The 16,013-nt window shown below is 39.6% G+C and overlaps 2 protein-coding genes across 5 annotated transcripts; one reads left to right on the forward strand and one right to left on the reverse strand.

Moving 5' to 3' along the window:
- The first annotated feature begins 694 nt into the window (after positions 1–694).
- cue (Protein cueball) lies at positions 695–6,407 on the forward strand. The gene is made up of 9 exons (XM_065495977.1): positions 695–944; positions 3,556–3,783; positions 4,137–4,329; positions 4,422–4,748; positions 4,810–4,959; positions 5,145–5,348; positions 5,416–5,583; positions 5,790–6,084; positions 6,141–6,407. Exons 1-9 carry the CDS (start codon positions 878–880, stop codon positions 6,264–6,266), a joined length of 1,758 nt encoding a protein of 585 aa, XP_065352049.1. The 5' UTR covers positions 695–877; the 3' UTR covers positions 6,267–6,407.
- A 208-nt stretch (positions 6,408–6,615) lies between these two features.
- LOC135947260 (lysine-specific demethylase 4C-like) lies at positions 6,616–15,816 on the reverse strand. 4 transcript variants are annotated; one of them, XM_065495975.1, is made up of 19 exons: positions 15,633–15,816; positions 13,455–13,615; positions 13,046–13,239; positions 12,807–12,927; positions 12,415–12,753; positions 12,057–12,358; positions 11,832–12,007; positions 11,280–11,418; positions 9,440–9,786; positions 9,197–9,318; positions 9,030–9,143; positions 8,803–8,976; positions 8,480–8,497; positions 8,248–8,412; positions 7,970–8,194; positions 7,450–7,578; positions 7,272–7,391; positions 7,120–7,215; positions 6,616–7,068 (listed from the first exon to the last, which is right to left on the reverse strand). In XM_065495975.1, exons 2-19 carry the CDS (start codon positions 13,584–13,586, stop codon positions 7,024–7,026), a joined length of 2,958 nt encoding a protein of 985 aa, XP_065352047.1. In that variant the 5' UTR covers positions 13,587–13,615; positions 15,633–15,816; the 3' UTR covers positions 6,616–7,023. The 4 variants fall into 4 exon arrangements, with proteins under 4 accessions (XP_065352047.1, XP_065352045.1, XP_065352048.1 ...); XM_065495973.1 differs by having other exon boundaries at positions 6,616–7,215; XM_065495976.1 differs by lacking the exon at positions 8,480–8,497 and having other exon boundaries at positions 15,633–15,815.
- Between the last annotated feature and the right edge of the window lie 197 nt (positions 15,817–16,013).

A 16,013-nucleotide genomic window follows, 5' to 3' on the forward strand; every position in this document is an offset into this window, starting at 1 on the left:
TCATACAAACATGACTTTTTATTTCAGGATAATTATGGGAATAAGTTTTTGTTTTAAATTATGAAAATTATAAAATATATGTTTGGCAGTTTCATGGCTTTGTGCGATTCTAAAAAAATCAATTTACACAATTACTTTTTCAAAAGAATTTTTTGATATTTGACAAATTTTTTTACAAGAGCTTATTTATAAGCTTTTCTTGAAAAATGTAATATTTCCCAATTTTTGAAGGACAGGCGTATCTGGTTTTAAAATGAGGGGTTTATTTTTAAATCACGGAATGAGAAAATGAATGAATAATTTTTATCTAAAAAGCAGCATTAAAACTAAGCTTTGGCTCAATCTAAACAATTTTTGTGACGGCTGCTGATTTATGATCCCATGATGTAATTTTTTCAATTTTATTTAAGAAAGTAGTGTGTTATGCGCGGAACCGCGGAAGTAGGGACGATCGGTTTTCCTTTTTAAACCGATTATTAGATGAAACATAAAATTACCTTGAAAACTTTGCGAATTTTTCGTTAGTTACTAGACTTCAATCAGTTTCTTACTAGAGTTATGAGCTAAGCATGAGAAAATAAAATTCATTGAAGATATGCTCGGACTCTGCCGAATGCGAACTCAGCAATCTAGTAAAACTGGCCATACCGGTTAAGCTCGATATAAGAGGAATCGGTTGTCAAAACGGCAGTCGAGCCCTTTCGACCACATGCGCACGGTGCGCGCCGACAAGGCCTCCTCCTGCAGCTGCACGATGGCCGAGATTGCCGAGAACTCAGGTGCCTGACGCCCATTCCTGCCCGGCAGTGATCCCGCGTGCGTCTTAACAACTCCCGACGCCTTGGAACGAACATGCGAAGCCGCTGGCTGTGAAAATATGGCTCCCGTAGCGGTGCTGCTGCTGCTGTTGGCCGCCCTGCAGCCCCTCTGGGCTCTTTCGTGGGGTGAGTTTCGCCGATAAAATTAGTTCAGAGCCGTCCTTAGTGACCTTTTCGGACAGTTTTTCGAAATTGTTGCTTATTAGCCCGCAACCGTTCCACGCTGCACGGCGGGGGCATGGGGACTGTGCGGCCACTGTGGCCCATTTGGGCCATTGCCAGGTGCGGGTACCGCACGTAAGCCTGCTCCTTATCAGTGCAGGCAAACTATGCAACTAGATATACAGAGCGGATAATATTCATTCATATTCATACGCTCACTGTACTGATTGTGAGAGCATTTACGCAAGTATTCTGCTCTTAAAAATTAGTGTCCGTGTATTTCCTGGTCGGACAAATACATATATCTTAATTAGAGAGCAGCACTGAAAGTCTAAAATATATGTATAATAATTTTTAATTAATCGTAATTGATTATTAATTGCGTAATTCTTTCTCTTTTGATCATTCAAAAATAAGTACAACTTCTTTCAAAGTTGTGTGACCGTATGAAAACCAAATTAAAGTTCCTGACCATACAAGAAACCTGTAAACTTTGTATCATACGAGGAAAATCTTTCAATCACTCGACATTTATTTTCGTTTTTTCCTCTTTTATTATTTTGCCCTCAACCCCCTTTGGGATTCGATTATCAGATTTTTAAATATTTTCTTAAAATATAACTACGCAACCATCATCAGGTACTGATAAGGCAACAGTTTAATGCCCTTGAAATTCTGTTGATAAGTGAAGCTATTCATTTTTGCAAGTTGACTTAAACCTAAATTTTAACGATTAAAAATGAGGAGTGGAGCTAAGACGTGATATGTACGCTTCTTTCAAGGTTTAAAGGGGACTTGAATTAATTTTGCAAATATTAGCTTCGCAATCTACTACAGAGGAAAGTAAACAGTGCGCAATTTCCCCTTCGTGAGTAGCAGTTTCATTGTTTGGATTTCTCTTTTGTGCTAAAAATGAAATGATCTCTTTAATAATCAAAATTATGAACACGCCACTGATGTTATTATCTAACCATTTGTTAACTAAACATTTTCCTTGATAATTTATAGTCAGAAGTGATGTTGCGCGGGAAACAAATTCATAAAAAATCACTACAATATTCGAGTGTTAGTCAAACTTTTAAATCTGGCTCCTAAAATCGATTGAGTTGCAAATTCGATTGAGCGGAGTGACTTGCAAATTAAGAAATTTGCATTTCAATATCAGGGCTATTTTCCATTCCATTTGACTGTTCCTTTTTTTGTTTTTGTGAAAGTGTAGAATTATTCATATAACCTTCTTTGTCGCTTGAAAGGTGAACTTGGAAACTCTTGAAGCGTTTTTTCCCCCCGAGATTTGGTAATATTCGTTCATTCAGGTGATTGGAAGTCGCGTAATCAAGTAATCTCACGTAACTCATGATGAAGGTGACCTACTTTTAATCATTCTTAAAGCTTTTAACGTCGGTTATTCCCTAAATATTAAAACCTACCTTTATAAATTAATTTTAATTATCCTTCTGGTATAGTTTTATCCGTAGCAATTATTTTATTTTTATTTTTTGTTTTTTAGTATTTGTAGATAATTGGAAAATTATGGTCTTTATTATCAAATGATTAAAGAAGCAGGAAACGGAAATTTTGTGTTTCATCTCAAAGATTAGAGTCGCTGCTGTCGGACCTTTTTATAATATTGACCAATCTCTATCAAGGTTTTTAATTGGATCAGAGGCATTATAGTTTTGGTGAATGCAATTTTCGTCTGCTGCATTCAAAGCATAAGGTCGAGTCAAGGCGAGCGTAGACAATTGTGCGAGACATTGGCGGCAAATTGACCTGCGAAATGACCCAATAAGAATCGAAACTTCTTATCTGGAGGTCAATTAATGAGATTCATGGCCCGCCAAACAATCAGTAGCGCGGTTTCCGTTGTCTCGGCGTCTTTCCCGCGTCAATACAGACGGCTTTCAAGTCATGCGGTTGAAGTTCCCAGATAGATATCTCACGAAAAAATTTAACCGTCAACTTTGAGTGTGAAAATAATATTTTTATTTTATATTTTGTGCCATGACTCGTTGAGCTTTTGCTCATTTTTTGTTGTTTATATGGTCAAATAACAATTTATTGTTAACTCTGTGACGCATGAATGATATCAATTATGTTTAATTTTGTCAAATGCTCTAAGTAAGTAGCTCAAACAATTAAATTTCTGTTATTTTTAAGAATATTTTAATTTGTAAAAATTAAAATTTGAATTATCATGACATTCTAACATTAGAGTGAATGCCACTTAAAAGCGAACTCCGCGCGTATTCACATTTGAGTGTTAAAGGCACTGCACCGAATGTTTTTGTTTCCAGTGTTCAGTAAGCGTGAAAATGCTGAGCCAGCGGTGAATTGGACTGATCGCGATAAACTGAGCTCGGTTTCGCTAAGAAACATCAGCCAACAGCGTTTGCTCAGCCGAGAACACTAAAATTGCAGCTCAAAGATCAGCAGTTTCTCTCGTGAAAATGTAAATAAGAATGCGTGAGCTGTGTACCGTTAAAATGTACACTTCTTAAAGGAGAGATATGCTTTAACACGTTCAAAAATGTTTTGTCTTCTGTTCTAATTTTGGAATGAACTTTACTTGCAGATGTGGCTGTAGCGAGCGAGGGTCAACTGGACTTGCTCTTAAATAGTGGAAAAGCTGTGAGGAATGAAAGAACTGATAAACTTTCCATAGCAAGTGGGCTGGTCTACTTGCCAAAACAAGAGGTTTTCCTCCTGTCAAACTCCGACGAGGAAGTTGGCAGCTCTATTTTCACTCTTAAAATAAGCGAAAGAACGAATACTTCACTAGTATCTCCGCTCATTGAAGCAAGTATGTTGGAAGAATTGCCCAATGCCCCAAATGACATTTTCTATTAATTTTTTCTTACAACGATTTTTCGCTTCAATTTTTCAAATTCCGATTTCATTATAAATAATGCAAGTGAACACAATTTCCGCGCTTTGTTATTCTGCAAGCAAGCGTTTGCTTGGTATTGTGAACATCGCAATCAACTAAATTACGTCACAGATCAGACAGCGCAATATTTCCATTTCTTGGATCTGTGCAAATCGTGATAATTAACACAAATGCCATTGTGCAGATATTATTGTATTTGCCCTGCCCTAGTTTCTTTCCTCCCACGGTGATTAACTGGGTAATTAATCAGCTTGTTTTCCGTTCAGACTCTGCAGAGAGAAGAATATTCAGTTTGGCCTACGACCCCCAGGATGATTTCCTCTATTGGGCAGACTGGAAACAAAAAGCTATACTTAAAGCCTTCCTCCCGCCAAATCTGCAAGGACCTCTCAAAACTCAAGTTGTGCACAAATTTGTGGAAGAAATTCCGACATCCGTGGCAATTGATCATTGCCGAAGGTAAAATAATAAATATTTGCCCCATTAATCTTTTTTTGGAGTTTCTCATAATGTAGTGAATTAAAAAAAACTAAAGATTTTTCGTCTTTTAGAAAGCTCTACTGGAGTAACGTTAACTACGGTGACGCCACGATTGAGTCTTCAGATTTGGATGGTGGCAACCGAGTGGTGCTGTTGAAAAAAGGCTTGAGGCTGCCGAATGGAATCGCTTTGAACTTGCGGGGGGATGGCCGCCTTTTCTGGGTTGACAATTTGGAGGGCATCTTCTACTCTGTAAACTCAGCACGTTTGGATGGTAGCGAACATAAGGTGCTGTACCATGGGAGGCACCAAGAGCCGAACTCGCTTGTCTTCAACCCAGAAGATGCCCTCGTGTGGAATGACAGAATTCACGATGTGGTCTGGCGAATGGACCTGAAGTGGGTAGTGTTTGCTCATTTCGAGACATTTTAAATTAAAAAAATTTTTCTTGGATTTTAGAACTCCTGGCTCTGAGCCTTACAGATTTTTTGGGGTTGACGACCTTTCCCCACTGAGTGTTGCTGTAAAAACCAATACCTCTTACTTTGCAGATGTGTGCAAAGTAGAACCAGTTGTAACCACCACCACAGTTCCTAGTACACCAAAAAGGTTAGAAGCATGTTAAGTTTCTTTTGGCATTTCGCTAACTGGTTTAATTCAGTATTCTAGAACTTTTGAAAAATATCGCCTCTTGCTATAATCATGCCTTCACGTAACTTTCAATTATCATGGAATTTTCGGTTCTTTTTGTGCGTCATGCTGATACAGTATCTAAAATTGATGCTTCTTTCCAGTTCCCCGATTCCTGCCGCCTTTCTTTGTCTAAGGGGCGGTGAAGAAAACACTGCAAGCAGAAGTTGCAAATGCCTGCCCGGCTTTTCCGGCGCCCATTGTGAAGTGGACTTGTGTCACAATTATTGCCTCAGAGGAGGCGTTTGCGTTATCTCTCCTCAAGGTGCTGCCTCCTGCCACTGTCCTCCTAGTAGGTCAGGAGAGAGGTATGCCTGTTTCCACTCAAGTGCTCCTGAAAAGTTTGCTCTAACCCAGTTTTCCTTGTCATTTAAGGTGCGAAATTGACCTTTGCCAAGGACTGTGCTTAAACGGTGGCTTTTGCCACCTTAACCTGTCCACGAATCACACAGTTTGTCACTGCGTGGACGGATTCGAGGGGGAGAGGTGCGAGAGGCGCCAGGATATTTGCACCGCGCACTGCAACATTCCAAAATGCAGCAGGTTTGTTTTCCACAATTTTCCGCCAGTGAACATAAAAATTTGTCCCACAGTAGGATTTATATGTTCCATGCAAACAATTAAATCAAAATCGATATTTTTTGTTTTCTATCTGTTCAGGCAGATACATTATTCTGGAAATTCATTAAAACAGAAATAGGCTTAAAAAGTATGATTTTTGCAGAGCTAAAATGTTACTCCCATTTCAGCTGTGAGTATTCTACTAAAGTGGTCCATCCACCACACCAGAATCCACAGGACGCGTCCCCCTGGAGTCCTTTGGTCCTGGCCCTCGCTGGAGTGTGTACTGTGCTCATTGTCAGCACCATTTTTCTCGTGATCCAAGTGCTTAAATTGAGGAGACGGCCGCGTCTCAAAAGAAGAGTGATTGTGAGCCGGAAGGAGGTGGCTGTCCCGTCGTTTCAGCAGCCGCAAAATGGCTCGGCAGGTGACACCTGCGAGATTACTATAGAGAACTGCTGCAACATGAACATTTGCGAAACGGTGAGCTTGCATGCACGCTAGAAGGAAATCACTGAACAGCTATTTCCTATTTTCAGCCGTGTTTTGAGCCACCGAATCGGTTAGGTCATAAAGTGAAAGAAGACAAAAAAACTCTGTTGGCCAATATGGAGGACTCGGAAGCTGACGATCAAGAGACTTCAAAAGAATCCTCGTACTCATAGTTGAAACAGAGAAACTTTATTTTTTAGTAAAGAAATACTTAATTTAGTCAATCCATTGATCGGATTATTGAAAAAGCCAGACACTCTTAAAAGCTGATTTTCAGTTTCGCTCAATAAAAGTGTTAGTTTTCCTGAAAAAAACGTGAGTTTTTCTACTTGTTCATCGCTGTTGTGACATATTAAAAATACTTCTGCTAGGAAAGCGTAATTTCATACTGTTTAATTTAACCAATAGATACTGTTGAATAGGCAATTAACATTATAGCTGGCAAGCATTGATTCGGCGAAAACTCCTTAACACGCAATTGCCCAGTAGTTGGTACTTAGTGAGAAGAGATAATAAGATTGGTAGTGTTGAACTCTCGTGAATTTTTATTTATTCCTAAATTAATTACAAGAGCGAAAGAAATTGAGGTAACCTCTCACAAGAATAGCAAACTTTCGTCATTCATTTTTGTTACTCAAATATAGCATCTAAACGCTGGTGTTGCCTACATTTTACAAGGGACGCGCAAGTTCCTCATTCGCACAATGGAGATCAAGTGTTAAATGATTCAAACTGAATAAAATTTCTTGAAGTTTCAATATGGCTTGGCAGCGATTGCCGTAGGGTCAAATTTCGACAAACCCAACTCAACGTAAATAAATTTGCATTAAAAACCTTATCCGTAACAATTCATATAGAGGCTTCATTTTTTTACTTTGCAAGTATTGCTGGAGCGATTACTGGACAAAATTTCTTTAGAGCTTGTATCAGCTAAGAGGAAGAGGAACAGACAGCTTCATCTGAAGGAACCTCTTGCTGCAAACAATTGTTCTCAGACATTGTCTCAAGCAAATCTGCTTGACAAACCTTGACGTGTTCTTCTTTGAGTAGGGGCTCGGTTTTGCCAAACTCAATCAGGTCACTGTCTCTCACGCCAGTTATCAGCAAAGCGTCTGTGCGCACCTAAGATTTTAAAATTGGTCTGTGTTTTTTCTGGATAATCATGTTCTCCAACTTACAGTGTAAACAGGTGCCAAAGAAGAGCCTTCATAATCACCCTGATATGTTATACCTTGGGAAGTGAGTACCTCCACCTTCAGGCTGCTCCTCATTTGCTTTTCCCTGCAGTAAGCTCCGTACTGAGAAATGAACAAGAGGTCATAATCAGTTTTTCAGCACATTGATATCGTTTCTCACCGAAACATTCTGGGGTTCAGTCTCATTGGAGAAAGACCCATCTGCGTACGCAACCCAGGCGAAGATCTTCTCGTCGACGCACTCAACAGTGCCAGAGTAGTATCTTCCATTTGAGTGCCGAGCCCAAACCTGTGAAACACCAACAAAACATTAATTTTCATTTTCAACATTTTACACCAAAGTCAGGGAAGGTTCACTTGTTAAATTAATCTTAACGTAATTTCAGATTTAATTGTGCGAATGGCGCATAAAATATATTTATAATGGTAGATATAATCCGCAGCCACATACAAACTTAAAATAACTTAAGGTGAATTACATATCTTGGAAAAGAGGTCATAATGAAAAACTAATTATAAAAATGGTTAAATATGTAGATAAATATTTACGTGGATACGGAGTAAAAATAGCAATAAACAAATTATTGTAACTCGTTGAAAATAAACCTATTTGAAAAATTATCAAAATAGGTATTTTCATCAAATGTTTTGACATCAAATGCAACAGATAGATGCATTACCTTGTCTCCGATATTGGGCCTCTTGAGCACATTGTTGGCAACTTTAGGTGGGCAAGGCGTGTGGTCAGCACAGGAGGCGAGCACGTGAACCGCTTGCGGGCCCCTGCTGACAGAGAATCTGGCGCCGCACACAACGCCGCACGTAGGATGGAACGCCACCTTGCACAGGGGGTGGCAGCACTCCACGCACAAACCGCGTCCGGTTCCCTTACAGTACGAGCAGCGCTAAAAACCCATTGGTTAGGAGAATGCGTTTTATTTTGTTATGTCAGGCTTACCAGCTTCAGTCTATCCATGTCCAAGTTGTGCACGTTGATTGGCTCTTTCCGCTCCTCGTCCATGAAGTTGACTTCATAAATAGCAAGTGAGCAGAGAATGTGAGCCCAGCGACGATCGCTTGTCCTCTTCAGTGGACCCCACGGAATAGGACACAGACAGCAAGCCTAAATGAGTTGAAAAAGAGTTGGCTCAAAGACTAGTCGAAAGAGAGAAAATAATTATTTATTTTACCTTGAGGGGTTGTGGAATCTATTGATTTTACAAGAAATTAATTCTTCAAGTAAATAGGTAGACGACAAAATTATGTAACTTAGTGTAATAAATAATGTAAATCATTGGTGATCTTTAATGAGCATGAAATCATACAACTCAGCTCAACTAATGAAATGCTTATCAATGGGTGCATAAATTCAATGAGGCAAAAAATTAATTTGAATTGAGCTAGACTGCATTTTTTTTAAATTTTGCAAATCAATTGCTGTGGTAGTTAGAGCCGAATTTTTCTCACCCCAATAAATACTAGAATGTTTAAAGTAGCAAACTATTTAACTCACCGCTTCGCTCATGTTAACCCTGCATTTGTCGCACTTCCAAGGTTCGCCAGGTCTGACCGGGCGCATTTCCCCATAGCAAAAAGCATGAACGCAGATTTTGCAGTCCTCACAGGTTAGCAGGAGCGATTTTTCAATGGGCGTGCCGTAGTCAAAGTTTGGCGGCGTGCAATTCTCCTGAAAAAAATTTCATTAAGATTTGTTTATGTCAGAGGTTGTGTGTGCGTTACCTTCAATTTCCTCGTGAACACATAAGATGGACACCACACTTCACTTAGGTAGGTCACGTTTCTGTTGTATGTGTACTCTTTCCAGTCATCAGGCATAGGCTCGTGCATTTTGCTCTGGAATTTTGCAAGTGAATAAAACTCAATGCTGTTTTCGGAATGCTCTTTACCTTTCTGGTGCAAAGAGCTGTGCAGAGGGCACAATGGGGCTCATCTTGACTCCAGTATGAGTTGTACAGTCTCTCTAACTCTCTGTTTTCGCTTCCAATCAAGCCATGTAATACTTCTACGCCTGGAAACAAAAGAGTAGAATTATTTGTTGGTAACAAATAAATTTGCTTTGACAAGCATGTATATTATTAATCAAGAATAGTCATTTCACGTTAAAAACCAGTATAGACTGTATTCATTACCTATATTCTTTGGAGGAGTGCAGTCTTCAGGCTTGACTGGTGACATTTGTACTGTGCTGTCTGGACTGACTGGTTTGTCAGGTCCCGCGTTGAGGGCCGGCGAAAACGCCCACGTTGGTTGAGAAGGGCTAGTGTTCGCCTCAGAAGCACGCCCAGGGGACAGCGACAGGGGGTGCATGGGCATGCGGACCAGGTCCTGGCCTAGGATGCGGCTAATAGCTTCGTTGCAGTAGTATGTGGTCGAAGCTGCACGACTCGGACTGGTCAGGCTTGGGAATACTGTCGCGCTCAGCATTGGCTTCCGGCCGGCACTGTGCACAGGGAAGGTGACCGATCTTTTCGGGTACCTACAATAAATTAGGTCAACAGGATTAGTTGAAGTTTATTATAGTGTTCAAGGAACAAAATAGTTTCATTCTATATTGGTTTTAAGGGTTCACTGACCGAGTTTAGGGTTATAAGCCTTTTCTTTTGTGGTGAATTCTGTTGGAGTTGCAGGACAGGGGACGTAATACAAAAGAGTTGTATAAACGCGAATTACCGATCAAAAAACGGGCCGCAGGGAAACCTCTCACCCACCCACTTAAATATATAATTAAATTTTTAAGCATATATAGGGTTAGGGTGAGATTTGGTCACTCTCGACTCTGCAAATCATTAGCATTTTTTTTGCTCTTTTTATCCCTGTCCGAGGACCGGGAAGGGCGCGCACTGCACAAACATGAATGCTGAAACCCGGGTCCCAATAACGCCGCGGACGGATAACATGTGCGCACAGGGACCCAGCCCACTGAAGGGCCACTTGCCTCCGCACTGAGGTCTTTTTGAAACGCTTGACATTCGTCCCGCGATGCCCATTCACGCATGCTATGCAGCTGGCAGCCACGCGGTCTACTGACTGCACTCAATGTTGCTCAGCTTCGGTGATCTAACGAGAACCATGCAGTGTGTCCAACATGATACACCCTGGCTGATATTCCAATACATTTTTCGCCGGCAAGACTAATATAATGAAATTATTTCTATGGTTCTAATGGGGTACATTATGATCATGAGACGTCAGCTTAGTCTCGGAATAAAATAACCACTATATTTTCTTTTTTTAATAGACACAATTCTAAGGTGAGAAAATGACAAAACACCCAAATATCAGTAAAATGGGTTATTGTGGCTTCAGATGGTTGCTGCTCCTCCTGATTGTTCTTCCTGATGGCATGATTCTTGAATAGGAACTAATAAGATCGTGTTTGCTATCTATACCTTATCTTAATTTGTCCCTGTCGGTAAGCTGATATTTATCAACTAACAACTCTATTTCACCTTTCTTTCTTTCCTTTAAAAGAGAAATAATAAAAAATATATTAGTTTTATGAAACAATGATAAGAGGCTAAATCTAGATTGGTGTAATTGCTTCATGATAACAATGGAAGGAAATTGTATATGTTTAGGCTTTTAAAAAAATATGAAACAGAAAAGTTGGGGGGGGGGAATAATAATTCAATGACACAAGACTGACATCTTGACATTCTAAGAAGTCTGCCTAACATCAATAAAATCTAGAGGCTGCGCGGAGTAAAAATAGTTTTTCTTGGAGCTATATGCTGTCAGCCTATAATAAACTTAGTTTTGAACTAAATGATGCTGAGAAGGTTGCGACTATGATATATAAAATATTGCATGTAAATACCCCTGATCGCAAGTCCATGTAATCTTACCAAACAATGTGCACAATATTATGGTCAAAACCACCAATGTTATAGAATTATATCGGATGAGATACAGAAAGGCTATTGTCATCACTTACCACTCTCAAGAGGTAGTTGTTAATAATTGACTAACCTGCACTTAAGTTTCTTCTGACTTTTCTTTGCACTCGGAGGAAGCCACTCATCTTCATCGTTGCCTCTAGCTCGTTTTACTCCTGGAAGTTCATTCCTCAAGCCATGCCCATCATCTAGAATTGTAGCCTTGCGAGGGTCTGCAAGAATAATGGGAAAAATCAACTTAAAGTTAGAGGCTATAAACAGATTGCTTCAATTGTTTTCCTTGTTTAAAAAGTAAATTTAAACCAGGTTTAAACCACCCTATTTTAGCCGGCTTTATTCTGGCTTTTTTGAATTTTTTTTCACAGCTTGTCAAAAATCCACAAGTTAGTTTAAAAATAGTTTTTTGTTGCATCCAAAAAAAGCCAAAAAAGGCGGATAAAATCCGGATAAAACCACCACGTTTTAGAAAAAGCCGGTTTTTTCGGAACACTGATATTAGTGCTTGACTTCCAGTGCAATCCTTCATTTTTTACCTCAGAGGCATCTCTGATGCTGAGAATAAAAAATAATGAAGATATCACTGCATTTCTATTGCTTGAGCATCAACCTGCTTAGTAACACTTACCCATTTCACCACCCCTGATGTAAACTTCCTCAAGAAAGTCCAAGTCTTGCTCATCAGGTAATTCTTCTTCATCCTCCTCATCACACAAGTCATCTTCTTGAGCTGGTGACGCGGCCTGCTTGTGGACAGGATGGCGCTTGGACGTTTTCTTAAGTATTTCACCGTTCCTCTCAGTCCTGCAATAGAATAATTAGAAACTGCTAGCTTAAGAATAAAAAGGATTACTTCTTGACAAAGCCGTCGGGCGGGTTGGCAGGTGCTTTCAGGCCTGGGGCCTCAGGGTGCTCCCCGATATCCTTGCCCTCAAGCCAACTTTCATATCTATCGCTTTGCAGTCGACGAACAAAGACCTCCATAGATATCTTGACAGAGTCCTTGTTGCAAGTGCAGTGTAAACAGCGCTTGCCATACTCGACCCAGCGCTCCGACGCAAAGTTTGTCGACTCTGCACAGTTAAATCCCTGGTTGAATCCAGCGTGATAACTGTATGGGAAAGTAATCATAATTTCCCCTGTTTCTTGAGTAATCTGAAATTTGGAAATTGACGGTCTTGAGGCTCGACACCAAATTAAGAGACACATACCGAGCTGTATGGAATACTGTTGGACCTCAGGATGTTGGGCGACAAGAGCGACGTCTTATGCCTCAAGAATGCTTTGCAGTTCTTGAAGTGATCCGGAAATAGGCCAGCAGCGACACGCTCAAACCGGCGTCCATGCGACGGAGGTATGGCATACCAAGTCTTTGGGGCACCAAAATGCAGATAATTTATACTATACAGGTCCATATCTTCTGTGTGCCAAGCGAATGTGGTCTTCCACATTCCGAAGTAAAGATATGCTGTATTGACACCCTCAATGTTGATTTTGTAGTCGTCGCCAACATAGTCCAGGATTGAGCCAAGTTTGTTAATGTTCCAATTCTGCAGAATTAACAAAGATGGAAAACTTCATGGATAATTTGGCAGATTATTACCTCAAGGTTTTGGTCCATCAACGAGCCGCTGACATCAGCGCCGTAGATTTGCTCACCGTAATTGAGATTTTTCCAATAGGCTCTTTCAACCTCTGCATTATCTCCCAGGGGCGGGCGGTACCTACCAAAATTTGAGAGATTAAAGTTTGAAACATGAAACAATAAGCTGTTTCATAGAAAGCCAGCCAGATGCCAGATAAGATATTATTTCAGAGGTTTAACTTTAGTCTGTAACGTACTTGCAGTATTTCACGGATTCGGCTAAATCCTTGTATTCACGAACAGTCATCGCTTTTTTCTGCAAGTTTATTTGCTGGTAAGTACCCCCCATGCCATTTACAATCTGTGCGATTGGCGCAGGGATTTTAATGTCACCAATCTCCGACATGTCGTAAGTTCCACTACGAGGTTTCCATTCAGGCGGAGGAATAACCTGCGAAAATATTAATTAAGCTGGGTGAACTCTTGAATAAGCATAAACATTTCTGATCTGTTATTCTGCAATTAAAATACTTGCCGTCAACCATCTCACAAACAAAAAACCAGAATTTGAATTATATGTAACACAGTTCTAATTTTTAAAAAAAAAAATCGATACATTTTATTCGCAGTTCATCAAAAAAGAATATTTTGCTCATGATAACTCACCTTCGCCAGACCTGCAAGGTGTGCGCCTTGGCTCTCCATGAATCGAACAAACTGGTTGAAATCTTTGAATTGTTCATAGCTGGGCCTGAATGTCATGATCTCTGGAACGCGAAACGAGTTTTTAGAGCCCATTTTGGCGGCCGGTTGCTGTCAGATAAGGGCTGAAACAAAAGAAGATACATCAATTATTTATCAACAGTATATTATTTAACTCGTAAAATACATTGGAAAATATGAGATTCGACTTGCACTGGAAATTTTAAACTAGGATCTATCTGCACGTAACACATAAAATATTTATACGTAGTCTCCGTCACGTAATGACGGGTAGATCAGGATAGATGCGCATCCACTCTCTTATCTTGTGTCCACCATTTAGTGTATTGTGATTATTAGAGCAACACAGGAACACGTGCGTTGCAATACAATAAATGATTTTCGTAAGAACTACTATAATAAACAACGTAACTTAGCCAAACAACTGATCATAGCAATACACACGGTAGTAATAAAATAATATCCATTTTCTTTCATCATAAAATTCAATATGGCGTTAATAAATATTGAGTAAAATAAATCCTCATGTAAGACGATTATCTCATTCTGTGCTTTTCGGGTTTCTCCTGTAGATTTTATAAATGAAAGGAACAATGAATTTAAGGTAAGAGGCAAGCGCCTCATCCAGCCTACCTCCACTCCAAAACGCGTGTGGCTTGTGAAAGGAAGTAATAATCGTAATAATATCCTTAACGCAAAAAAATATTGCTCAACACGTGTCAATGGCGTCCATGTGAGAATCCTAGCCGATTTTACCGATTTTACAGGAGAATCACCTCGCTCACAGGTTCAATATTAGTTTATAAATAAGAACTAATTAGAGCAATTGAATAGAGAATTTAGCAAAGCTCTTGAGAATAAGACTGCAAACATTTTTCATAAGCTTAAAGAAGCACAAGCCACGCTACTTAGCACCAGAACGGAAGCAGACTGATTCTTTGTCACAATTATCACAATGCATCGAGAGATTATCATTTTCTTCCACGTATATTGTGTATTAAATAATTAACACAATTTGTTTAACCACACCAAATTTGTTACGGGCTGCGTACAGTCAAAGCCAACAAGGGATGCTTGGCTTCAGTGTTTCGTTTCCGACTGGTCCAGATTATGACCGTTAAAAAATGTCGGTCAAGGAGGTAAATCAGGTGGATTGTGGGGGTGGTAAAATTCCGATCGTGAGGGAGGAAATGCTTCCGCTCCCCTATCGCTCCCCATCACAACACCACAAAACATGGCTTTGATTGAAAGATGACTGGTGTGGCCCGTTAAACTACATAGGTCTAAAAGCATTGCTCTGAAAACGGACACGCTTTTAGACACGCGATTTTCCCCAACAACGTGTCTTAAATTCATTTCCAATCACGATCAGTGGTTAACTATCACAACCATTTCGTGCATTTTTACCTTTAAGTCTAAATTCAAGTGCAAAGAAATATAATAGCTCTAGCGTGTTGTCTGTTGGCCATTACGATTATGATATGTGAATCTTGGATGAATATTGTGAAATACATATCTATCAATCACCGTTGATTTGAAATTGCATAATATCTATGATAGAAATCTAACACAAATAAAAATATTGTTTAGGTTATGCTTTGTGATTCGGTCATAACAAAATGACTGATATGGCTGAAATTTCAGCTCTGAGAAAATATAATTAATTATGCATCATAAAATATTGTGTTCGGTAGCCCGATGGCGAGATTAAAATTGAAATGCGGAGATCAACAAATCTCAACTCATTTGAAGCATTTTGTTTCTTCGCAGCACGTGCGAATCCAAGCGAAGTACGTACGTACATAAATAAACGGCAAGAAGAAGTGGTGGTGTTTGTTTTGAAGGAGATATGTAACGCAAACCTATGATACGTCACAACATGCAGTTTAATTTTGAATTTCGTGGACATATAGCGTGGTTGTTGATAGCAAAAAGTTCGAAATGATACTCGCATTTTGTAAAACAACATTATGAAATCCCTTTAACTCTATTGAGTATAAACGCCCTTCGCCGCGTGAAGCAAAATAAGTCTAAGTGATGAATTATTTGCATGCAAGTTGGAAGCTGAAACACCTCATATTTTCAGATCTGTGAATTTCTGTTAATAACTGCCAAACCAACCTTTAAAATTTAGCGTGGTCTCGCTCCACTTGGTGTTCTCAAAAGGCTGGTCGAGGAATTGTTAACTCTTGTATGATATTACAAGATTCCCAGCTTTGTACAACTTCGATGATTGGAAGCGTACATCAACACACAAGCCACCATTGCTAAAACTTCATCCAGCTCGTACAAGGTCTCGAGTCTCGATAATGCTTCACTCGGGCTCTTTCGGACAACAGTCGGCTGACATTTGGAATTTTTTTGTCAAAATCCAAGGAGAATTTTATGACGGTATGTCAGCTCTACTACAAAATTTTTACGTACCGGTTTTTTTGCTGGATAACACAACCGTTTTTATATGATATTTTGATTATTTTCAGAACACCACTGTTCTTTAAATAA

Source organism: Cloeon dipterum, chromosome X (assembly GCF_949628265.1).
Source record: "Cloeon dipterum chromosome X, ieCloDipt1.1, whole genome shotgun sequence".
NCBI classification, from domain to species: Eukaryota; Metazoa; Arthropoda; class Insecta; order Ephemeroptera; family Baetidae; genus Cloeon; species Cloeon dipterum.

Excerpts from the sequence above, each read along its gene's own strand:
- cue (XM_065495977.1), top strand. The coding sequence starts at position 878 with ATGGCTCCCGTAGCGGTGCTGCTGCTGCTGTTGGCCGCCCTGCAGCCC. Across the intron at positions 945-3,555 it reads CCTCTGGGCTCTTTCGTGGG|ATGTGGCTGTAGCGAGCGAG; the intron begins GTGAGTTTCGCC and ends CTTTACTTGCAG. Across the intron at positions 5,349-5,415 it reads CCTAGTAGGTCAGGAGAGAG|GTGCGAAATTGACCTTTGCC; the intron begins GTATGCCTGTTT and ends TTGTCATTTAAG.
- LOC135947260 (XM_065495973.1), bottom strand. The coding sequence starts at position 13,586 with ATGGGCTCTAAAAACTCGTTTCGCGTTCCAGAGATCATGACATTCAGG. Across the intron at positions 9,144-9,196 it reads CAGCTCTTTGCACCAGAAAG|AGCAAAATGCACGAGCCTAT; the intron begins GTAAAGAGCATT and ends GCAAAATTCCAG. Across the intron at positions 7,216-7,271 it reads CTTTGGCACCTGTTTACACT|GTGCGCACAGACGCTTTGCT; the intron begins GTAAGTTGGAGA and ends TTAAAATCTTAG.